The 26,062-nt window shown below is 36.7% G+C and overlaps 2 protein-coding genes across 4 annotated transcripts in view; both read left to right on the forward strand.

Moving 5' to 3' along the window:
* The window catches only part of LOC140139400 (EGF-like repeat and discoidin I-like domain-containing protein 3), a 38,498-nt gene extending 32,809 nt beyond the window's left edge, over positions 1 to 5,689 (forward strand). For all 3 annotated transcript variants that reach the window (XM_072161162.1, XM_072161161.1, XM_072161163.1), the window contains exons 3-4: positions 1,563 to 1,682; positions 5,344 to 5,689. In XM_072161162.1, the coding sequence (XP_072017263.1) occupies positions 1,563 to 1,682; positions 5,344 to 5,423 (200 nt within the window). In that variant the 3' untranslated portion in view covers positions 5,424 to 5,689. The remainder of the gene's footprint in view (positions 1 to 1,562; positions 1,683 to 5,343) is intronic.
* A 1,094-nt stretch (positions 5,690 to 6,783) lies between these two features.
* On the forward strand, positions 6,784 to 24,521 carry LOC140139979 (CMP-N-acetylneuraminate-poly-alpha-2,8-sialyltransferase-like). Its single transcript, XM_072161784.1, has 6 exons — positions 6,784 to 7,096; positions 9,549 to 9,768; positions 17,976 to 18,078; positions 19,044 to 19,156; positions 19,353 to 19,439; positions 21,859 to 24,521. The coding sequence occupies exons 1-6, from the start codon at positions 6,928 to 6,930 to the stop codon at positions 22,484 to 22,486; spliced, it is 1,320 nt and encodes a 439-aa protein (XP_072017885.1). The 5' UTR covers positions 6,784 to 6,927; the 3' UTR covers positions 22,487 to 24,521.
* Positions 24,522 to 26,062: the final 1,541 nt, after the last annotated feature.

A 26,062-nucleotide genomic window follows, 5' to 3' on the forward strand; every position in this document is an offset into this window, starting at 1 on the left:
TCATCTGGAAAGTATTTCCTGAGGGCAGGTAAAATGTCATATTCTAGATGTAGAGATTTGCTTAAAGAAGCTCTGGTAGGTATTGGAGTAGACTCCAAAAGATTTGGATTACACAGTTTAAGAGCTGGAGGGGCCACAGCAGCAGCCAATATAGGAATACCGGACCGTCTTTTTAAATAGCATGGTAGGTGGCGGTCTGAGAGCGCTAAAGACGGTTACGTGACTGAATCATTACAGAACCAATTGGCAGTTTCAATGAGTTTAGGCATCTGAGTAAGTTATAGAAGTTATTGCCACTTGGACATGAAACTTGAAGTGAAAGACATGCAGTTTTAGATATTAATTAGCAGTCAAGTGAGGACTTTCTAAAGTAGTCAGAATGAAGATTATTGCATTTGAGGTATATTTATAGAAAAGGTTGTTAATGTAGTAGTAATTTATAAGTAAGGTAATTGCCTAAATAATAACATACATGAGATTAAGCATAACCATTGCATTGCGATTATTCCTTGATCCAGCTTTTGCCCGCTCTTTATACCTTGAGATTAGGGAACATGGAGATGTCCATTGTCTCCTGGAAGAACGGTGTTCCCCTATTCTTAATATTTTTTATGTTCCTTTTAGTTAAAAGGGGAGGGGCAAATACGGGGGAGGGCGGTATAGAAAATATTTTATTTACGTTTGAGGGTACCGAATTAGTAAATAATACTCTTGAACAGTAGTCGAAGCAAATTGCCGTATAGGCATAAGCGTAAAGTTGCGTACTGCTGCATTTTTTTCTTTTAAGTAACAACCAGGGGTGTGTAGATTCGGAATCAGCCGGGAGCCAAAGGACACCATTGAGCAAACTGAGTTATTGAGGTCAAAGGTCACCTGGGAATAGAACTATGAAAAAATATTTCTTTGGGTTCTAGGGAGTAAGAAAGCCAATGGTAGTATATTTCTAGAATGCCTATGATATATATAGGTAAAAATAGGTCAAAGGGTAAAAACAAAATTGTACATAGATACAATTTTCAAGATATTCCAATTGCACTGAAATTGGACTGACATTGGTCTCAAATTATCGGCCTTGACAAAATGAAACACAAAATATATATAGTTTGCTATACCCGAGTAGTCATCTTATCCTAGAAACATGGGTCCGAGTTCAACAACCCTATATCCTACACAATATATAGAACCTTGACAGTTCAGAGGTATAGCATAAAATCTAGACTCCTTCCGTCCCCTGATAATCTAATGATGCGGCCACATACACAAATTCCCTTTTAAACGATTTTTGTCAGTTTTTATGCAATTCTTGAAAAGACATTTTCTCCTAATTACTAGTCCTCTTCTGCATTCTGTGTGGGATAAACTCGACCAGGTTTGTACACAGAGCGAACAGATGCAGATATGACTTTCCCTTTTATTATTTAGTTTGAAGATCAATTGGTATCTACACGACACGGGTCACTAAACAGAAAATTTCCTCCGACTGGGAATACCCCTCCGTTATGCATATTACCGAATAAGACAATAATTATTTGATCATTAATTATATGTTTTTCTGTTTTCAGCTGGACCATGCAACCCCAATCCATGTAAGAATGGTGGCGAATGTTCTGTTAAATGGACATATTATTTTACCTGTACCTGCCCAAAAGAATTTGATGGCACTCGTTGTGAAAAAGAAAAAGGTAAGCATTGAAGGCTTTCAGAGAAGGTCCGTTACTCCGAAGGGTCATTACTCATCGGAGTAATGGCACTTTGGAGTAACGGACCATGTTCTAAATTCGGAGTATTGATCCTTCGGAATAGCGAACCTTGTTGTAAATTCGGAGTAATGACGCTTTTGGAATACTCGGTATAATGGCCCTCGGTATATAACAGTCCTTCGGAATCACAATGAAGCGTAACCATGGGGCCCATACAATCAGTGGTCAACATGGGGGGTGGGGCAAAAAATCTTCCCGGTGTACATCATTTTGGTACGGCAATATCGGTGGTGTATACATATTGTGTGCCGGTAACCCGGCCCGGGACTGTAAAATATTCCTGCTTCAAAAAGGCAAAACAGGACATCATTTGGGACACCGTGCGCGTACATATAGCGCTGTAGCGTAGCCAGGGGGGGCCGAGATAAAGTGAAAGAAAAAGTGCCCCTCTGACAAAAAAATGCAAAGGGCAAAAGAAAAGGGGCAAGCCATTTTTCTACCAAAATTCAGCCCGATCATGGGCCAAAATAGTGTAGAATACAAAAATTTTACGCGCGCACATTGTGAAGATAAAGCCATTTCCGTCCTGATAATGGGCAAAAATATTGTAAAATACCAATTTTTGCGCGCTATTCACACACATCGTCCCAATTAAGCCTTTTTGGAAGCTCAAAGACATACATGTATTGTATGATGCAACTGTATTTTTTTTCGTCTGTGCCCCCGAACTTTTATTTTGCCCTTGACCAAAAAAAGCTGGCTATGCCCCTGATATAGCGTATTAAAATTAGAAAAAAAACCCATGATAAAGGTGAATTTTGGCGTGAAACGGGTTTTTTTTGTATAATCAATCAATCAATATTTTATTAACATTCACCAAACAAACTGGTATAGTTAATATTTACAAATACAAATATTTACAATTGAAATTGTAATATTAAAGTTACAAGTACAAATATTTACAATATAAAAGAAATTGGCGCTCAAGTCCACGTTGCATTGAACCTATAGAATGAAAATATGACAGGGGGTCGCTGCTCTAAGCCCAAATGGGGACTTTGTTATAATCTATAATTATCTATAAGTCCATGTTCTTTCGTGAATCAAAAGCTGATTTGACAAATTTGGTTATTGGAGTAATACTGTCAAAATCACTTGCACTCATTATAAGTTTGAAAATGTCAGTGTCTACCATACCATCTATATCATACATTTCATGAATTGTAGATAATAAATCTTGGCGAGGATGGTATAGAAAGGACATATCATTACAAAATGAAATTCATCCTCCACCTTATTTAAATTACAAAGTGTACAAATTCTATTCTCTGGATTAATTTTTGGAGAGAAGTGACGCCCCTTTTCGATCATGAGAATATGAGCGCTTATTCTTAATTTACAGAATGCAGCCCTGGAATGTTTCAGATTTCTTTTGTTCCTTTTGTTTTAAATTAGAGGCGTGCATACATTAGCCATTCACTACTCTCAAACCAGATTTTAGAATAGGTTAGCTTGTCACTTTGAAAACCGGACCTTCGTCTAATCAAATGCTTGTAACTTTGCTTCTCGAAGTCACATCGGATTCAATAAACAAATAAAATTAATATTTAGTTTTAAAATTAGGATTATTTTCTTAGTGTAAAGCAGTATTCAGACTTTTTATTGTACGTACAATATTGTATGCAACATATCTACGTTGTTTAATCTATTGCCATTCTATTTCCAGCAATGTTTAAGTTCTAACGAATGTTTGATGACGTAAAATCGATAATATATTTCTACTAGATATTACATGTAACATATTATCGATTTTTCGTCATCAAACATTCGTTAGAACTTAAACATTACTGGAAATAGAATGGCAATAGATTAAATAACGTAGATATGTTGCATACAATATTACAATACTCGGAGTCTGTGGAGCGCTTTATGATACTTTTTTGGCACAGTATACAAGTTCTATCCTTCCCCAATAGAAACAAATAAATAAACGAAAACGTAGTATGCTTCAATAGGAACTGCTTTTGCATAATAATTGATAAAGATGTCATTCTAAACATAATAATGCTTTATTGATTGTATCAGTTGCTAGCCTGTTATTTGGCAGCAAACTGATTCACAATATTAAAACTCAATCCTCATTACTTGCAAGTATCGGCTATTTTGTGTGCTTGAAGGTACTACATTTTGTTATTAGGCTGAGTTCACATAGAAGTATACGGTATACGGTATTCGCTATACGAAATACGCTCATTCGATCAGGCTGAGTTCATATAGGAGTATACTATGTGAACTCAGCCTGATCGAATGAGCGTATTTCGTATAGCGAATAGCGAGTATATCAGTTTACCCATTTTCTTCGTCTTATCAAATGCTTGTAACTTTACTTCTTGAGGTCACATTGCATTCAATGAGGTGTCATAATGTGCAGAATTATAAATTAGGACGGTATACGCTGCACTAAAATCGAACATGCGCGATTCCCACTATACTATACTATACGCAGGTATACGGCCTTTTCGAATAGCTCTTATGTGACCCGGTACTATGAAATTACCTTGCTCGATTTAAGCTATACGCGGGCACCTGCAAAACGTGCATCGTATACCCGAATAGTATACTTCTATGCGATCGTAGCCTTATGTGACCCGGTACTATGAAATTGCCTTGCTCGATTTGAGCTATACGCGTGCACCTGCAAAACGTGCACCGTATACCCGAATAGTATACTTCTATGTGATCGCAGCCTTATGAGCAGACTTAATCAATAGAAATTCCCGAAATCAGAGCTAGAATATGTATTAGCGGAAGGCGGAAGATAGGGGTCGGCAAACTTAGACCATATTTTGGACAATCTTTCGGATTTGGATAAGTTATCACAGTAATCAGCCAACTAATTCTGGCATGCCCCTTTTGGATAATATGTGGCCCTCTAAAATAGACACATGATATGCATTTCTCAGACATAAAAATGATATTTTAAAAACAATTTTCGACATTTAAGACAAGTGTCTATGAAAGTATTTTTTTACACAACATTTTTCATCCTTTGTCTTCCTGAATAATAATAAAACAAATCAGATACTCATTTGGGATGTTCCATTTATTTCTGTTGGCACATGACAACAATGTTAAGTTAACAATGTTAAGTTAAAAGGGGGTCCAGTATCTCCAAGTGGGAGGTCCTCCACATTTTGCCTTAAACCTTCATGGACACATGTTTAAACTCCAATTTATGAACGAAATCGGCCGATCCCCATGTTCCATCTACTATCTGGCTCTTAATATGAGATATATTCTCTTAAAGGCCCATTCAATGATTTGCTCATCCGGACAAAAATTGTCAAAATTCAGATTTTGGTATCTTTGTCATTGTCATAGCATTTGGATCGAAACTGACGGAGCCTTTTACATAAACCACATACATACACCCCCCCCACATACAACATTAGCCTATTTATAGTAAGATCTAAGTTTATTTTAACAGCCATGGCAGAGATATCTAAGGAAACCTTCATGGACATATGTTTAAACTTCAATGTATGAACGAAATTGGCCGATCACATCTTCTATGTGGCTCTTAATTTGAGATATAGTCTCTTAATTATACATTTCTATCTGTTTTTTTGTTTTTTATTTATAGACATGGCAGAGATATCTAAGGAGACGCTTTTATTGAACTGGCTGAGGGGTGAGCTGCAAGTTGAGCTTGACGATCACTAACCATGATTACGATTTAATCCTCTCCAACCGGATGTCGACTGACTGCAGACGACAAGTTAATTTAATTAAAATCAGCTTGAAAAATGCATTAAAATGAGTACAAACAAACCCAGTTTTGGTTCTGTGGTTCTTGAGATAGCTCTTAATATTTTGAGAAAATATCTTGGAACCTTTTTATATAGCCTGCATGGGCACGCAAAGCATTTAATAAAGTAAAGTTGTGTAAATTGTTAAGCTAATTAAAGAAACCTGAAACAAAGTAATTTTGTCCATAGAGTGTCTCTTAAAAGTGTTTTCATATTAAGGTAAACCTTAAAGTCATCGGATACAGGGTGTCCCAAAAAAAAAACACCGGGTGAATGAATTTGAACATAAGTCGTGAAATAGACATCAAAATCATCAAATTTAAAATGCAGCGCGTAGCTGGTTTTTTTTTTATTGTGGATCATATGTAATGCGATCAAGCAAAATCAGTCGGTAGTCGACTTAACCAGGGGTTAAAAGATCATGTGACAACTGATTTGCTGTAATTTTCAAGACCATGTGACCTTTTGACCTCTGATCAAGACACGACTACCCGAAAATCTTCTAATTTCTCTACTTAAATGGCTTGTTTTTATCTTAATGTATTAAATTTGTTTTGCTTTATTTAGTATTATTGTATAATTGAAACATTATAAATGTATAGGGTGCCACAACATCACGATGTGCGTTTAGTGGTATCCTCATGCAGCTCCTCATACTTTTGCTATATTTTAGAACGTTCCTCACTACTTTTTATAAAAATTTTTGTAATGTAATTGAATGGATGAAAATAAACTGAAACCAGATTGCCTCATCCCCCGATTTACCTCATTGTTGATGAGATTTTGGTATCATATGTAAGGTCCCATTTTTTCTCATTAACATATTGATCTGGCAGTCCAAATCAATGGATTACCAAAGAAAAATAATAATAAAGCAAAACAAAACAAAAAAACATGAAACAAAATTCTACAAGGCAAGAGCTTTAACGTATTTAAATTGAAAGAAAATCTAAATGTTTGCATTAGCCAATATGGCCACCTTAATGAACACTTTGATTCATTCCACATAAAATGACACATGGTTGAAATTCATGATCACCTGAAAATAATTGGACACTAATTCAAATGTCAAGTGAATCGCAAAAAGTGATTTTTTTTTAAATGACGGAAGAGAGATGATAAATGGGTTGTTCATGTATCACACATTGCCCATCCCTAATCGAGTTATCAACATCAACTCGACGTTTCTATAGAATCTACGTTGAGTTTCCTGTCTTTTTATTTATGTATCGATATTAACCGTCGGTTCACCTGCATTGAGAAACACTGCGAATGCTGGAGACTATAATAATCGTTATACACTTCGAATATTATTCGTAATGTGACAACAGCAATAGCTTGTGAATTTGATATCTGGATTGGCATTTGTCAATATAGGTCAATATAATATCATGTTTTTGCAAATAAATTGACTCGAAATGATCGCGAAAAGAATATTTGGTTTATTAAGTCTCGTAAGTATGATATCATTGTTATGGATGGCATCAAACAATCCTCTGGATAAGAAAGCGAACTACGGGAGATTGATTGTGGAGAGGTCCAAAACAGCAGTGACTATGGAAACAGAAAATCCGTTCACTACGAATTGTAAGTATGGTTAAACCAGTACTAATCCAGGGAAGTGAGAGTAGATTTAATACTTAGAGAATAAAGAAAGGCATTGTTTTTAGCCGCTGTCATGCATCTATCATCTCATAAACACGGGCGACATCATTATTTTAAGTAAAACACCGAGGCGAAGCCGAGTTGTTTTACGCCAAAACTTATGATGTTATGGTGGGGGAGGTCAAGTCGGTTGCTCCTTGGCTCGATACACCAAGACAAAATTTACCAAGAGTTGGAATGTATACATCTTCCTCTTGCCCTGTTTTTGGCTACAACTGTCATAATTTGGACCAATTTTAGCCTTAAAATTGCAAACTTTGCGCATTTTTTTGTCCCGGTACGTAGAGTGTAAGTTACGGTCATTTTAGTAGCAGGGTCACATATATGGTTTATTCTCGAAATCGAAGTCTTTCCGGCAGTGGCGTAGCTTTGGGTTTGGGTGCCCGGGCCGAAAATAGATCGGGTGCCCTTGACCAAGGGTGTGCATGGTGCAGAGCAGTCGATTTAGGTATAGAAAGCCAGACCTACCGAATAACTTACAAATGTGCGTGGACGCGCGAAATAGTTGAATTTCGGTCTCAAATGACAATATATATTCCAATGCACGCGAAGCACGCGAAAATTATGTGTTGAATAGGGCACCCGAATAAAGAGTTATTCTATGCATGCTTTGTAATACTTCTTTCCTATAAGGAAGTATTATCGTGTCGAAAGGAAATCCAGGCCTGGGTGCCCCCTTAGCCAGGGGGGGCGGCCCCCAGAGCGCTTAGGAGTTACGCCACTGCTTTCCCGGGGAACATACCCGTGTGGTCATTTGTGTAAAGTGCCCCCGGGATAGGATGTTACCTGCATTGTTATACCTAATTGATAATCTATCACGTCTCGCTACCGGGGACAGTTTGTGTATAGAAAATAATACTTGACGTATACTTAACACCCGAGATAACGACAGACCAATGATATTTCATGGCAGTGTATAACAATAATCGTCACCTGCGTCAACACCGGTCTTTTTCAAGTACAACAAAACGAAATTATTCAATGCATCTTCCTGTGTAAAGTCCATGTATTTTTTTTATCATTATGCTTTCGTTATATCGTTATATAGTTATACGTTATTTAGGCATAGACACTTAAAAATACGAGGTCAAATATGCACCGATTAAAATTAAATTGACAGAGATATATATAAGTTAGACTATAAATATATAAATAAATCCAAGTAAGGTAAATCATCCACAGTAAAGTGCTCAACCAAAAAGGGAGCTGGAATACATTTAAAATAGACTTGGTGATTTATTAAAGCATTATTTACAATATTGTTTCATGCATAAAACAATATTGTAAATAATGCTTTAATAAATATATAAATATGTACGGGGCCAAAAAGAACCCCCAAAGTCAATTTATTTTTAGTTTCATTGCAAACAACCACATTTAAAAGCCGGGTTATATAAATGTCACGAAAACATTTTGAAAACGAATCAAAAATACATTAAGTGGAAACATAAATTTATTTGTATTTCAGTTTCTAAAATACCAAACAGTAATTCTAGTCTCTTGATGAAGACTGCATCAATTTCTGCACACGCAGATGTAATGAATTACAGAAGGGCCGCAGTAATGATGACATATCTCCATAATATCACTCTAAAATTCCCTACTCGAATTGATGATTTTTTTTCAAATGTGGCCGGTATATTTACAAAACCATGAAAAATACGGGGACAATTATGCACCGATTTAAAATAAATTGACCCCGTTTCATTGCAAACAACCACTTTTGAAGTCAAATTTGACCCCGTACGGGGCCAAAAAGAACCTCCAAAGTGGTTGTTTGCAATGGAACAGAGTCAATTTTTATTTATTTATTTATTTATTTATTTATTTATTTATTTATTTATTTATTTATTTATTTATTTATTTATTTATTTATTTATTTATTTATTTATTTATTTATTTATTTATTTATTTATTTATTTATTTATTTATTTATTTATTTATTTATTTATTTATTTATTTATTTATTTATTTATTTATTTATTTATTTATTTATTTTTTCTCTAATTATAGCCCAGGTCAGATAACATTTGAAAGGCACCCTACTTAGTTATTTATCAGTTGATATTGTTTTGGTCATACTTGTACAGCATAAATGTTCCTTGGGTGGCGAAAGCTCCACGCATTGCGTATTTTGTAGCATCCACATCCCTTCACAAATTTCTTCTGATAATATCTATTATATAATCTGAATAATATGGTTCCCAGCAAACACACAAATGTTTTAAAAACGTGTTATAAACGCAATATGGTTTTGGTGAAAACGTTTTCATAACATTTAAAAGCCGGGTTATATAAATGTCATGAAAACATTTTGAAAACGAATAAAAAATACATTAAGTGCAAACATCATATAAATTTATTTGTATTTCAGTTTCTAAAATACCAAACAGTAATCGGAGTCTCTTGATGACGACTGCATCAATTTCTGCAAACACAGATGTAATGAATTACAAAAGGGCCGCAGTAATGATGACATATCTCCATAATATCACTCTAAAATTCCCTACTCGAATTGATGAGTTTTTTTCAAATGTGGCCGGTATATTTTCAAATCCATGGAGCCATGATGTGAATAATATGGAACTTTTCAGGTAGGTAAATTACTGGGTGTCCCTGAAAGAACTGTAGTGTTGGAAACTTGAATATATTGGATATTTTATTGCCCAAATTAAACAATCGAATTCTTGATGTATTTGCCCAGTAAAATAGTTTTTATATACCTTTTTAATTCTAACAATTTACCCTTTCGATCTTGAAATTTAGAACCTTACAAAAATACATCATTTTTAATTTGTTCCACACACTCAGAACGGTGGTCACCAGCTTCTATTTTTATGCATAGTCGCGCTAAAAGTCGATCCATACATGTTGATATCAGCACAATCAGTACTACACCCTGTGACTATTTTTGCATTTTCTCAAAAATAATAACACACTGGTAACAAAAGTTATGTATATTATTGGGGCAAGGAATCCAATTACTACACTGAAGTTTCAGTGACTCAAGACAAGCGGTTTAGTATATATGATAGGAAATCAGGTACATCCTAACAGTACCTTATTTCTTATCATAAATAACGAACCACTTGTAGTAATTCGACCCCTTGCCCCTATAATATACATATTTTTTGTTAACACTGTGTTACTAGTTTTTGAGAAAATGCAAAATAGACACAAATTTATCGAGGGTGTAGTACCCCTTGATAAAGCAATATTTTTCCCTTCAGAAATGTCAGTTAAACACATAGTGTTTGGATACGTTAAAAAAAATCCCGGTGTTAAAATTAGGCATAAAATTGTGTCTTTTAATGTAAGATTTTTTTTTTTTTTTTAGGCCTAACGTCGCCCGCGCCGAATTCATTTTTTGCGTTTCAAACTAATATAGTTTGCTAAAGAAAGATATTTCCACCTCTGTAAGGCACGTCGTGTGGGTCTATATATTATAGTTTTGTCAGAATTTCCGTTTTGATTTCACCCTTTTTCATTTCATACTCCTACAATGTCAACTCAGTATTTTTTTTATTTCGAAAGCAACCAGGAGAACTAATCGAAAAATTTGAAGAATAGAAGGCTGACGTTGCGCCAAAACACGTAGGCCTATGTAAGTGTATAATTAGGCCTATTTAATGATAAATGAACTACCACTAGATGTTCTTGTCAGTGCTGCAGTGCAAAACTTTACATTAACATTACATTAAAATAATAATTACATTGTAAATTGGAACTGACACCAATTTTTTTCAGGAAGTGTGCCGACGGGGATCCAAATATGGCTGCCATTGAGGTGTAGGAATGCGTGATATATGTCTTATTCTTAACACTTGAGAATGTTCTTGCAATGTGTAATTGCAATGTGTAATATGACACGATACCACATTATTATATTTTGATGAATCCAATAATGTGAAAATATTGGATCCAAAACATAGCAATGATAGAATTGGATGCTTTACGCCCAATGTTTATTGGTCTCACTAGTATGAGTTTTAAAATATTGGAATCGACTACGTCTCGTCCAATATTTTTAAACTCATAGCTCGACCAATAAGTATGGGCTCAACCTATCCAATTTTATATCACACTTTATAGCGCGTGCGGTCGACGCAATACTCGTACGCGCTATTTGAACCAATCGGAGGTGCATAGCGCAACAACGGGCCTGATGGATTATAAGCCCTAGGTAATTCCTGGTAAAATGCATGATTTAATTTGGTATACTTATGATTAATATATTTATTTGAACTGAAGTGCTTAAGAACGGCAATATCATTTTTATCCGCTGTCGTGCATCGTCTATCGTCTCATATATGCTTTGTACATCATTAATTTTCGTGGTTTTATTTAAAATAATGATGTGGCCCGTGTTATATGAGACGATAGATGCACTCCAGCGGCTACATTACTCGTTGACCTACGATAAAACGCCCAATAAAGAGTCACCGGACCGCGCCGGCCAGTTAAAGTACATGCCCTATCACACCACTCCACGCCATACAGAAATTCTCCCAGTCACATTTCCTTAATATGAAATTAAACTTAAAGTAAAATTTTAATTTACTTCTTTTAAAGTTTGGCAGAGGCAGGGTTCGAACTCACGGTGCACGGCTTAGTACTCTATGAGCCTAGCGCCTTAGACCACTCGGCCACTTGTCTTGTTGTTATTCATTTGAAACTTATTTAAAAATATAATCGCAACTTCAACATAGGCCTACCACGTGACAAGCAAAGACAGAAAACGTATTATATTTTGGAATTTTATCTGCTTAAATCATTAATGTGTATTATAATAGAGCTACCATTATTTATATTGTTGAATTCTCAAGCGCATCATTTCGAATTGGGTTTGGAAGATACATTCTCCTAAAGCCCGATACTGACTCCACCTGTACATTTCGCGGGATGCTGAGATGTTTGAAAAGCATCGCAGCATCGCATACCGCTGCAAAGTGGAGTCAGGATCGGGCTTAATTCGAACCACCAGAATCCATGCTTCGATGTAGAGAGTCTTTCCTATTCAGAGGAAATATTGCAATTACATACCTTATTGCCTTTTAACAATAACCAATGACACTAGCACGTAATTCCAGTCAAGCACCAATCTTTAATCCTATTGTTGAAGAGGATAATAAGCTTATACTTATGTATAGCATTCGTAAAAAAGCTTAAGTCTTTGTTTGCTTTGGTTAAATCCTGTTCAAGTGGTGGGTTAACCAACAATTAACAATGGGAGGACATTCCTGAACCTCGTTCAGTTGGCGATGATTTGAAGTGACTGCCAATTATGACCATTTGATATTTAATACCAGCAATGTGGAAAAAAGAAATAATGTAGTGCCAAAATAATGTACCCTTTTACGGAAGGAGCAAAGTTTAACAAGTTACAACTCCGCTTCTGCAGTACGAATGTCAGCGGCGAATGTCAGGTTATTATTTCCCAGTCTTGAAAAAAATTGCAGGCAGAGGTGGGAATCGATCTCGGTACCTCCCGGTTAAAAAGCACTGTGCAAAACCACTAAGCCAACTAAATATCTGTCGTGAGATGCTTGACATTAATCTTTGATATTGCTGAATCGCGGAATTAAATCAGTAATAAAAGAAGTAGATTCTTATTTAGCGGCCAAATTGGATAAAAGGGGAAATATTTGTCCCTGCTCTAAAGAAAATATAGGTTAGAAAATTACCAAATAAATTTAAATTAAAAATTGAGATTTTTGTATTTATTTATTTCACAAGGCGGCATTATCACAGACAAACACTGTATAAAACTCGACCCTCATTACTAGATGATGGCATAGCTCAGTGTTAGAGCATCAGACTGGTAATGTCAATATCGTTGGTTCGAATCCGCCTGCCAGCAATGGTTATTATGATTTTAATGCTACGCTACAATTTGTTCAATTTTTTTTCATTTATTTATTTATTTATTTATTTATTTATTTATTTATTTATTTAAATAATTTGATATATTTGAAAGGGGTATTTGAGCAATTTGAAATTTTTACTCCCGTATAATCCTATGGGGTCATTTGAAGCCTACCCCATCCCAAATTGCCAAAACCTATGAGTTTAAATCATACATAATGATCAGTACGTCAATCATGAGTGAACACCGGTTGGTCACTGCATTTATTTGGGAATGGGTAGGCACTGCAGCTTGATTCACCATCCACAACATGATAATGTGTGCACATGCTACATTATATACACTTGTAGGCCTATGTTGTTGTTGGTGTATAAGTAATGAGCCTTGCAATTGAAATGCCTCAAGCTTTTAATCCGATATGCAGATTATCTATTTGTTTTCATGAATTGGAAGACATTCTTTGATGTATTACTGAGCTCAATGATCTGAAATTACTGGAGTGTGAGGTCAGCATAGTATTTTATCAGAGAGTAGTTATTCTTGAGAGGGCACTCACCTCATTTGCATGGCAAAATTACCCGTCTCCTCTGCAGCCAATTTTGGTTTCGCTCCATCGAAATCAAGCTGGTCACGGAGGAGACTACTTTCCTTTGTGTTTGTTCATTTGTGTAGCTAGAGTGCGACGCTGCATTGTACTAGAAACACCTTCTCTGTGAACTCGCTAGAGCAAGGAAAATAAAAACTGATTTCATTACTATCTGTTTTTGAGCTTTTTTGCAGGTCTGCGACCATGGTGTTACCACAACTGTCTTTGCGTTATTAACATGTGCTGGAGTCTAGCACAGGTCAACAAAAGTCCCGGATTTTAATAAGACAATAATGATTGACACACACACCAGGAAGTTTCTCATCCAAAAGAATGAGAACATTTAAATTCTCACCATTTTGGCCGTTTCTCATCAATTTTAAAAAATTTCCAAAAAAAATTTCCAAAAAAAAATTTCAAAAAATTAAAAAAAAAAAATCAAAATTTTGTACCGGAAATTATGTCAGAGTTAAATTGCGTAAAGAATCACGATATTTTTGATGCATTTTGAAATAGTTCGTTACACCTCAACGCATTTAAAGACGCAATGACGCATTTTTAAGCAATTTGTTACGCTTTGACGCATTGTAGGACGCAATGACGCATTTTTGACGCAATTTGTTACACGTTGACGCAATTAGTTACGCGATCGGCGCATTTCGTTACGCTTTGACGCATTTCGTTATGCAATCGACGCATTTCGTTACGCTTTGACGCATTTCATTACGCGATCGACGCATTGGTGTATTTTGTCGTATGTGATGGTGTTGGGAGGAGGGGATAGGAGAACCGGTTTTATCCGGTTCTAACTGGTTTCATCCAGTTCTATGTCACCCCGATAATAAGTCATTTTACACGAGTATATGGACACGTATGGATCAAAGTTCGTTAAGGGTCAAAGGGTCGCTCCGGGTCGGGTCAAGCATCACTTCCGGGTCGAGGGTCGCTTCCGTGTAGCATGATCAGGGCTTTAAGTTTTACCTCGATACGTGCTATAGAACGAAAAATACGATGTTTCCCTGGACAAAATTAATTTTTTAAGCGCATCAACCTTTCGACTCCTCGACCCCCGCGGGAAGTTTGTAATTCGACCCTTACCGTATATACCGAATTGGACGCCGTTACCTTCCGTAATACGGCGGATACGACACGATATTTTAGGCAAATTTTTCCATTTAAAAAAAAATCGGTGTTTCTAGAACAAAACGGTCGGTCAAAGGTGACTCTGAAAAAAAAAATATATTTAATTTTTTAAAAATTTTTACAATTTTTTTTTTCAAATTTTTTTTTTCAAATTGTTTTTTTCAAATTTTTTTTTTCAAATTTTTATTTTTATTTTTTTTTCAAAATTTTTTTTTTGGGAATTTTTTTTTTAATTTTAAAAAATTTTTTTTTTCAAAACTTATGGAAATTTTTGTTGAAATTTTTTGTTGAAATTTTTTTTTTTAAATTTGTAGAAATTTTTTTAGCCACGCCCATCTCATGAATATGCTAATTAGCCACGCCCATCTCATGAATATTCATATATGCTAATTAGCCACGGCCACCTCATGAATATTCATATATGCTAATTCATGAAATGGGCGTGGCTAATTAGCCACGCCCAATTAGCCACGCCCAGTGTCCGAAAAAGTCTACTATAACTACTGTCCATGGATATGATCCCATGTATAAGTAGTCTTCATAGAATTCACACAGTCTATGCCATGTCATTTACGGATACAAAGAGGATAATAATGCTGAGGGCGCCCACAAAATCTTACACCGTCTTACACAATGTTCCAAGGCAAAGTTCAGTTTAATATTTACTCATCGTACAAATACAGACGTTTTATTATGTGATGATGTTGTCTGGATGGGTGGACAGTTGTCACACTGTGGAAAAACAACAACCGGGAATCCGCATTCATTTACAAATAGCATTAAATTAGTATCACATAGTGGCCTCCGTGCAGTGGAAAACCTTAATTTCTTTCATCAAAAAGAAATGAAAATGACAAAAAAAAGGATCCACCTGTACGCCTATAAAATGGGCACAGAAATTTGTCTCAAATATGAATGAATTTTAAGAAACATACGGGATATGATGAACCAATGACCTGACGCCATGATAGTAGGATCTATTAGTCGTTTTATATACAATGTATATACCGTGTTGTCATAATACCAATATTTGACATAATATATAACGAGTAATATTTAGTATTGTAAATATGCAGTTCATATGCACAAACGAACACTGATCTTTATGATATTCAGGTTGTTGTACATCTCATATAACATGTCATATAGGAGGTCATATGTGTTGACCTTCTCCTATTGTATTTGTTCATCTGTGTATGGAGAGGATTAGCGCCATTAAAACTCCATCAGTATTTGGGCGTAGTTCAGTGAACTCACCAGATTGCTATTCCAAGTACTTTGATAAATACAGATAATATGTATTAATGGGTCGAGGCGATTGCATTGAAAAACTAATAAATTATTCATAACAGTTACGTAATCAATCGATAGTGCGGACACTTTTCATTTACAAACTACCAAAATTCGTAATCTTTTAGCGTTGGAAAAGAAACCACGTGAATAGAGTGTCATAGCCCTGATTTTATTAACAGAAAGTATAGAGGCCCTGCATGAAATTATCGATTGGCTCCAAACAAAGGATTTGAGCCGGTGTCCGTAGTTATGGCGGAGTGCAGTCCATTCAATCAAATGTTGTCATCAACCTATTTGATTGCAATCATGCTTTTGTTGAATGCATTTGAGTAGTCCGCCGTATTTACGGGATGATATGTCACATGCAAGGCCTCTATTCTCCAAATTCATTTCCTAATGTATGTGAGAATGATACAATAATGACATGATGAACATAGTCATTGATGCATCAGTTTTAAAATAGACTAGGCGGTTACCATATTTGGCGGTTCTCGCCTGGGCGCGATAACCAGGCTGATGGTGACATGCCCATATGACAGTTTTTACTAATTTGACCTCAGATGACCCCTGGCGACCCCAAAATGACCTTCCAAAATTTGGCTCTAAATGTTAACTGTACCCACCAAGTTTCATGCCCATACGATTTTAGTAATTTGACCTCAGATGACCCCTGGGTGACCTTGGATGACCCCAAAATGATCTAAACTTATAACTCTAAATGTTGACTGTACCCACCAAGTTTCATGCCCATATATGAGTTTTTACTAATTTGACCTCAGATGACCCGTGGTGACCTTGGATGACCCCAAAATGACCTTCAAAAAATGTTGTTTTAAATGTTGACTGTACCTACCAAGTTTCATGCCCATACGACACTTTTTAGTAATTTGACCTCAGATGACCCCTGGGAGCGGACCCCGGTGTCAGATGACTTTAAAACGAACATAAACATCTTCTTGACAGAACAGAACTACACCCACCCACCGAGTTTGAGCCCCGTACGACCTAGTTTCATGCCCATATGACAGTTTTTAGTCATTTTACCTCAAATGACCCCTGGGAGGGGGCCCCGGGGTCGGATGACTTAACGAATAGAAACTTCTTCTTGCCAGGACAGAACTACACCCACCCACCGAGTTTGAGCCCCGTACGACCTACGACGGCCTCACATTAGCAGTCACAGACAAAACCTAAATATACAGAATATATCCATTACTCGTCTCGAAAGAGCTCAAAATAAATAACTTAGAAAATTATCTTGATGTCCTTTATCATGTTTCCATAGTTAACCATCGTTAGCCATGGATATCTATGCTGTAGAACTGACCGGTGACTAAGTCCAATTTATTGGGACGTCTATCGACCATCAACGAGTAATGAAAAACAATACCTGTATTCTCTAATTCTTCAACAACATCAACTATTTAGAAATCTTGATTGGCCTGCTACTATATCGGATAACCGCCCAAAATTGGTAATCATTTGTTCATTTAATTTTATGATATTCTGAGAGGAAAAATATGGTTGTGAAAAATCTACAAAAATTTACCCGAAACGGAAGCTGATTGACTGCTACGTTAATTATGGCAACCATTTCGAATCTTGAAATATATTTTATCCACATGATATAACAGTAACATGATATATTGACATGAACTTGAAAAACGCAGATTATTTATTGCAAAGGAATACCCGGCCAAAAGAAACGTGAAATATTGAGTGAAGTAGGACTTTTGGATGTCAAACATCAAGATGGCCGCCACTATAACAAGATGGCCACCAAAAATGTAAATTACTTTTTAAATATAATTTTATGATGTACTAGGTATAAAAATATGATTTGCAAGATTCTAATGAAAATATTTCCACTCAAATCCAGAGTTTTATGTTCATCTTTTGTTTAACTTTCACAGATTATTTTACAAGAATGAAACGAAAAAGAACTTTTACGATTCTGTTATGCTAACACAGCGAAACACGGTAAATACATCATATGGAGGCATAGAACTCCCAAAGGTATAACACATCATAATAGTCAATCCAAACTTTTAAGGGGGTACTACACCCCTGTGGTAAATTTGTGACTATTTTAGCATTTTTCCTCAACAAATAATAACACACTGGTAACAAAAGTTATGTATATTATTGGGGCAAGGACAGCAATTACTACACTGAAATTTCAGTGACTCAAGACAAGCGGTTCAGTATATGATAGGAAATGAGGTACATCCACCTCATTTCTTATCATAAATAACGAACCGCTTATCTTGGGTCACTGAAAGTCCAGTGTAGTAATTGATTCCTCGCCCTATAATATACATAACTTTTGTTACCACTGTGTTATTAGTTTTGAGAAAATGCAAAATAGACACAAATTTAACGAGGGGTGTAGTACCCTCTTAATAAGATCGCTTTTCTAAAGCAGTATTACAACTCTCTGTTGTAATCTGTAAAATCACATAACATAACCGCAAGAATATGAGGAATGAAAGTTAAACGCTACATTTTTGTCGAAACATTTTCAGCAACTTTACAGCACTACTACATTTTGACAGTAGGGTTAGTATTCCTTATTTGAGTTCATTTAACATGACGAACAATTTGATGCCATTTTCATTGAAATCGGAACACTTTTAAATTTTGACCCTTGTGTGGCTCACCTCCAATTTTGACCTTTCTGCTTATAACTCAAGAACGGTAGATCGCAAATAAGTCAAACTTTTTCTGAATCGTTATGACCAGAGGAATACTTTGGCGTGATTTTTGCCTGTTGTATGAAATTTGACCGTGGGCACATTCTGAATTCTTTTTTTTCTGATCTACGAACGTCGATTAGAAGTTGATTTCCGAGGGTGCACCTCAGTACCCTCTTCCAAATAAACTAGTACTCACCTTATTATTATTTATAGAAGAACCATATATTCAAAATATACTTGTTTCCAAGGTCCAAAGCCTAAATATTTTCTCCTAAATAATTTCAGGAAAGTCTTCTTCCACGGCCTCCGTATAAATCATGCAGTGTTGTCGGCAGTAGTGGGATATTATTAGGATCCAAATGCGGTAGACTTATCGATGAAAAGGACTTCGTGTTTAGGTATGATTTGAATAGTTACAATTCCATCTCCTCTCCTCTCCTCTCCTCTCTCTCTCCTCTCCTCTCCTCTCCTCTCCTCTCCTCTCCTCTCCTCTCCTCTCCTCTCTCTCTCCTCTCTCTCTCCTCTCCTCTTTTCTTCTTTACTAATTTATTCCATTTTGTTCTTTTTTATTTGATCAAATTAATCGAATGTTAGATTCAATTTGGCTTCCATAGCAGGATTTGAAGAAGATGTTGGCAGGAAAACTAACATGACTACAATGAACCCATCTATTTTAACAAGGTACGCAGCTAGGACATGAATAATGAGGGTGAAGGGGGGGGGCAAGACTATTTTGGCTAGCCGAAAGGGGGGGTGCAAACAATTTTTGGCAAGCCGGGGGCGGCGGCAAGTGATTTTTGGCACACATTTACGGGCGCCTTTAAAAAGGCTTAGGAAAATAGTACGGAAATGCTTAAATATGCAAATTATCCTGCTCGCTGCGCTCACAACAGGTATCTAGACCATTAAAGTTTGCAAATTGGCATTTGCAAGGGGGGGCGATATTTTGGCAGACCGTGAAGGAGGTGAGGGGGGTGGGGGCAAGCGATTTTTAGCGAGCTGCTTGGAAATTTTACCCCCGGGGAGGCTCATAATTATTGCACAGCCCCTTAAGGACTAGCCTATTCAGCTCGCAGTGTAACTAATTCTTCTGCCATAGACCATCCCTCGGGCCCGCGACTGGTACTTTAGACTATATCACTATCAATCGACCCAAAACACGTGCTCTCCGACTCTGGGTTTGGAGGCGCATATCTTGGTCAATTCTTGCTTGATTTTCACGAACAGAGTGTCAAATGAGAAAGCAAACAATTGAAAATGTATATTTCAGAATAATCCAAAATTTTCAGGTTGTTGAACAGCAAGATGACTCTAACTGACACGTTTCTTTTTGTGCCTGGTGTATATGCCCCATCCCCGGTATACGTCAAACTGTCACAATTTGGGCAAATTTCTACTAACTTTTACGTCTTTCAGGACATGCCATTCTCTAAGACTGACAAACCGTTTGGAACTGTACACTATTTGCTCCAGCGTTTTGGGTTGCAATTATGCAAGGACTGACTGATTTTGGTCACCATTAAGTCTAAATTGCGTGGCTCCCGTGGTAATCCGCTGTTGGTTACAATTGTAACCGATAATATGAACTATTTAACACATGTTTTAACAGTATCATGTTTTAATGAATCCAAGTGTGTAAAAAATATTGGATCCAAACCCTAATAATGATAAAATTGGATACGCGCAATATGTATTGGTCTTGCTATGAGTAGGCATGTCCACAAAAAATTGAAGTACTTTTAAATTAATTCAGACCTAACTGGGAATTGATGAAAGAAACATTTTGGCGTTTAAATAATCTTAATCGGACGTTTCATTCCAGAGATATGGCCTTTCGAGTATCACGGTTTTATTTAGGGCTGCTAGAACATTAAAAAGTTTAAGTCTAAAAAGGAATACTAACAGAAAGTGCAATTTTAAGGTACTTTTTCTAAATGTATTTATTAACTAGCGTTATCTGGAACACTATACTTGCTTATAACAACATGAAATAAGATCATCCTGAAAATTTAAGCGATTTTGTTGACATTCAACAAAAAATATAAGATCTCAAACCCCATGGTTTGTTTGGTGGAACCTCAAGCATGATCATAGATGGCTGTCATGGAAAATATCTCCATAGAGGAGATGAACAATAAGTGCATTATTTCAAATGAATAGCGGTAGTCCTAAACATTGTCCAATCTTTTAAGGTCAGCACATTTTATCTTCAAAAATGATTATATTTCATCATGACATAAGTTTGGTAACATTAATCACTACCAATTTTGAGAAATTTGCTCCAACTCAAAGGTTATCTTTACTACATTGAGCATACTGTGTGTGCATGGAAGCCATGATGGATAGCATATGAAATGGACATGGTAGTCAGAAGTGCATAATTTGAGATGGGTTTTGGTAGGCTTAAACGTTCTTTAATTTCTTAACATCCTGCACTTCAAAAATAGTTAAATTTTATTATGAGTATGTAGGTTTGCTTGTCTGAATCAATCCAAATTCGGAGATAATTGCGTTTCAACACATGATGCACAGAATGGTGTCACTTCAACCTGTTGTTGTTCTCATCTCATTTAAAACAAAGGAAGGTCCTCTCTATTTACTGACCAATCAGGAAAGAGTTTTCTTAATGTTTTCTGGTGGATTAAGGAATTTCTTGAAACACCCCGTTTTAGGCCTATAAATTGACCACAACAAGTAGCTTTTACCATTTATCAGGGCTTGGACTTAGTGAATGAGGGTGTGTTTGCATAGACAATACATGGGTGAGTGCACATACACAGCCATTAGGAAACCGTTCTAGCAGTAAATGTATTGATAGCGGACATCCCTACTATGAGTTAAAAAGTGTTGGACTCTACTACGTCTCGTGTAGGATCATGTACGGGGATCAAAAATTAAAACATGCTACAAATCCATTAAACAGACCATCAAGTTCTTATTCCGTCTCCATGATCACAAAATTTTAACACGTGTGCCTGTCAGTTACCATGGTTTTAGAGGGACATTTAATGTTTGAGAGAACCGTTCCTGCAATAATTGCATTACACACTTGCTCCAATAGCATTAATGTGCAAAATATTTATTCTGTTTTCTCAAATAGATTTGGTATGCTGGCGAGCGCTTCAAACCGTACAGAATTCTCACGATCGAAACTGGCTGACCAAGAGGGTTTGATTTGGACGCCAATGACAAACAGATACATAAACAGAACTCTTGACGCCATTGAACTACGGAATGACTCACACATGACTCTAGTTATAGGCAATATGAACCATTTCAACGAAAATGCAGAACTTTGGAAAAAATACGGACTTATACGGACGAAACGGCTTCGTCCGACCACAGGATTTTATTTCGTAAGCTGCGCTGTGCATTTATGCTCAGAGGTGCATCTGTATGGTTTCTGGCCTTTTACTACATCATTGGATGGCCGCGATATTCCTGCACATTACTATGACGATATTATCATTACCAAATATCACGATGCTTCCCATGAAATAAAATTGCTGTTGAATATGCATCGATTAGGATTGTTGAAATTCCACATAGAGAACTGCGAAACAGGAAACGTTACGTATGTTCCTGGCAGGCCCGTTCGCGCGGTGAGTGCGGCAGCAACAAATGGCACAAAAAAAGTCAGAAAAATTATTAAAAAAATTATCAAAAAAGTCTACAGAAAAAAAATAAAGGTCACACAAGGTAAAAATGATCAAGAAGGTCCAAATTAGAAAGATAGAAGGCAAAATTAAGAAAATTACCTAGTTCGTAAAATTCAGCCAAAACGGAATCAGTTCAATTCGCAGGACAGGGCTGCTCCTAACCGTAACCAATCCGACCTGAAAGGAACCCTGGTTGCCGTCTAGTTATCCGTGGACAGGATAAGTATGGCCTTAAAAGGGAAAACGAAAGATAAACATCCCAAATTTGGTAAATTTTGTCTTTGTATGTCGGCAGTCGGTTCGCTACTACTAAGTGGCAATATGTCAGGACGTCCTTCGGACGGGCTTGTTAGGAAAAAAGCTAAGTCCTACTCCTCACACCTTCCTCTTTGGCATGTTTGGTGAATGTATATCTTCGAAAAATATTGTTCAAACATTTCTTAAGCAACAACAAGGCCGTTCAGGGGGTCAAAAACGCTAGTTGATGCGCTAGTAGATATTTTCAAACATAGCCTAAACAGGATTTACCATTTTGAGCAAAAACACTCGAAAACTGGAATTCAGCATTTTTTTAGCAACAAATAAGCAGGATTGTTTTTATCTGAAAGGTACCACCAATACAGGATTTTAAAAGAATACACCTTGATGGTTTTTTTTTATCATTTTCAAATATTCATGTTTGAGTGATGGTCCTGATGCAAATCAGTCGAGAAAACACGCTTTGCGAAATACCGGGTTAGTAACCTCCGCGCGCGCCGTGTTGTGCGTCGAACAAATTGCGAGAGCGCTGGCCGCCGTATTTGGATTGCGCGCTATAATTAAAGACAGAGATAAAAACAATTTATCGCTTCTGATGTCAGGTTAATCAGCGCGTAAAAGGAAGACCGATCTATCTGGTGCTGATCGGAGAAAAGGAATAGCAGCAAATTCCGTACTTTTACAAGGCAAAAAGCAGCTTTTCTAGGTATTGTGGACATGGTGCCTTCACCAAAGAAAGTTTTCAACTATAAAGACCTAACTTTTGAGTTGGTTTGCATGTCGAAAGGTGCAAAATTAACAATAAGGCGCCCGGTTATAAATCCGCGTTCAGCAAGTCATCATCACGACACTTTTATAAACAAACCGTGCTCGAATTTGATTGACAGGTGACGTCAGACGCGATGGGCGGACGGACGGACGGACGGACACGCCGTTATTAGTATTAAGATTTGCATAGATTGTGATACGCACTTCTGTTATTAGTCGTCCTGTTTTAGCCTGGTCGATTTTTGAAAAGGCAAAACGTAAAAAATGTTTATTTTTGAGGACAATTGTGTGATAATTTGTAAAGTGAAGAGATGAAAGTGACAGTTATGAATGAGGTTAATATCTTTAATATGTCGGGCATTTTGAAAAATCTAAACATTTTGCCTTTGGACCTCGGAATATCCTTCGGGGCTGCGCCCCTCGGGATATTCCTCGGGTCCAAAGGCAAAATGTTTAGATTTTTCAAAATGCCCTCCAAATAACCGATGCGCAGTTATTAACCTCTAACTCATACCCAACAAGACTGCGAGTACTTCATATTGTTCTTCCATTCTTACAATGCAGCACATTATGCGTATTTCCCCATCGGAACGGGCTCAATTATCTCAGTGATGCGTGAACAAATTTTGATGCACCATTTTAAAGAAGAAACGTCCTTGTTCTTGAATCTACAAAAAGGTTTTTATTTTACTGCCGACATTTTAAGTTATACCCCCAATCCACAGGACCTATATTTATTGAGACAACCTGTATCTTTAATCAAATGACACACCCTGTATATTTAATCATATTAAATCTTACATTTTACAAGGAGTTATCTAGGGCTTAGAATCAATCAGTCCCGTTGTTGCTATGCACCTCCGATACCGTACGAGTATCGCGTTGACACGGGCACGCGCTAAAGTGTGTGATATCGTGTCACATCACACGGGTAAGAACCAATAAGATTGCAACAACATTCTCAAGTGTTTTAAGAATTTGACTTTATTCACACGCGAGGTTCATACGTACAGATTATCCATTGAAATCAGGGGCGTAGCAAGACCTCGGGGCCCATGGACAAGGAGCTGTGCGGGGCCCTTTATCAGCACTTATGTCATTTCACCTTTGCTCAGGGCCCCTGAAATCTCGAGGTCCATGGACTTCGTCCACCCTGTCCACCCGCTTGCTACGCCCTGATTGAAATGTGTGTGATATTGGCCGTATACAAATGAAATTGCGATTTCACATTTTTGACACCAACAACGGCGTATAACGCACGGGTGACGTTGAAATATACTGATTTTTAATGCATGTCGAGGCGCAAGAAAACGTGCAGAAAGAGTGCTACCCCGGTGTTATTGTCAAAATATCATGATCTTATTTGTACAGCTGACCCTTATCTGGAGTTTAAAATAACTTAAGTACCGTAAAAACACGATAGTCAGCATATGTGCTTACTATCGAGCGTTTTTGAAAACAAGAAATTGTACCAAAGTCCGATGTGTTGAGACACATATTCGCAGGTTTACTTGTTCGTATACGGTATAACTATCTGTATCGATAATTTGCTCAAAACTCTTTACACTCTTTACGGCTTTTGATAGTACTATCGAGTTTTTACGGTATGTAGGGTCACTTGGGGGTAAAATGGTCCTTTGGGGTAATATGGACCCCTACATGAAAATCTGCTTGTAGAGAAAATGTTACAGCCCCCTGTTTAATCATTTCGTATGTCATTTTAGCTGTAAACATAGAAATACAGTGCTGCAGCCTGATTATCCATCAGAAAATCAATCATTTTGCGAAAAGGCAAGATATTTTTGCGTGCACTTTTGTACTTCTTATAAGTATGTAATATGGATCGTATTATATAACTGTGAAGTGTAGGGTGAGCTTGAGTGTGTGAATGGCCTCCTACATCCCATTCAATGAGACGCAGTGCATTGGGGTAATATGGCCCTTGGTAACATGCAGAATTGTACACCTTACAACACAGTTACGCTTACCGTAATTGGATCAGAATTCCTGTTAAGTGCTTTTATCTTTTTGAAGATAAAGTGTTCTCATGTTTGAACACTAGTATACCTACCAGATTTTTAAATGCAAGTGGTTTACGTTCGAAGTTAATGAACTGTCAATTAATTTGCATTTTAATTACCATGTTGGCAGGGCATTAGAAACATTGATTTACACAGGGGCCATATTACCCAAGTTTTGGGGGTAATATGGCCTCCGTGACCAATTGTCGTATTTGCCATTTCCTCATTAATAGCAAAATGTAATTTAATATTTTTCATTATGTTTGTGTTGGTAATAAATAGTTCTTGAAATCCTAGAAGTATGAGTTGATATCAAGTTCCGTAGATTGGTAGTTACTGCTGTTTTATACTTAAGGGTACTATCTCTAAGGTCATGACCTTGACATTGGGGAAAATTTTTATTTTATTTTTGACAAGAAGACATACATATCAAGAAGACATACATTAAAACCTGATCAACCATGAACGATTTAAAACTAAATGAGGACAAAACGGAAGTAATCCATATCACATATCCCTTTACCATCTGTTCAAATTTGTGACTCGTTTATCAAACCTGTAAATAATGCTCGTAATCTTGGTGTAATTGTCCAGAATG

This window comes from Amphiura filiformis, chromosome 18, assembly GCF_039555335.1.
Source record: "Amphiura filiformis chromosome 18, Afil_fr2py, whole genome shotgun sequence".
NCBI lineage: Eukaryota > Metazoa > Echinodermata > Ophiuroidea > Amphilepidida > Amphiuridae > Amphiura > Amphiura filiformis.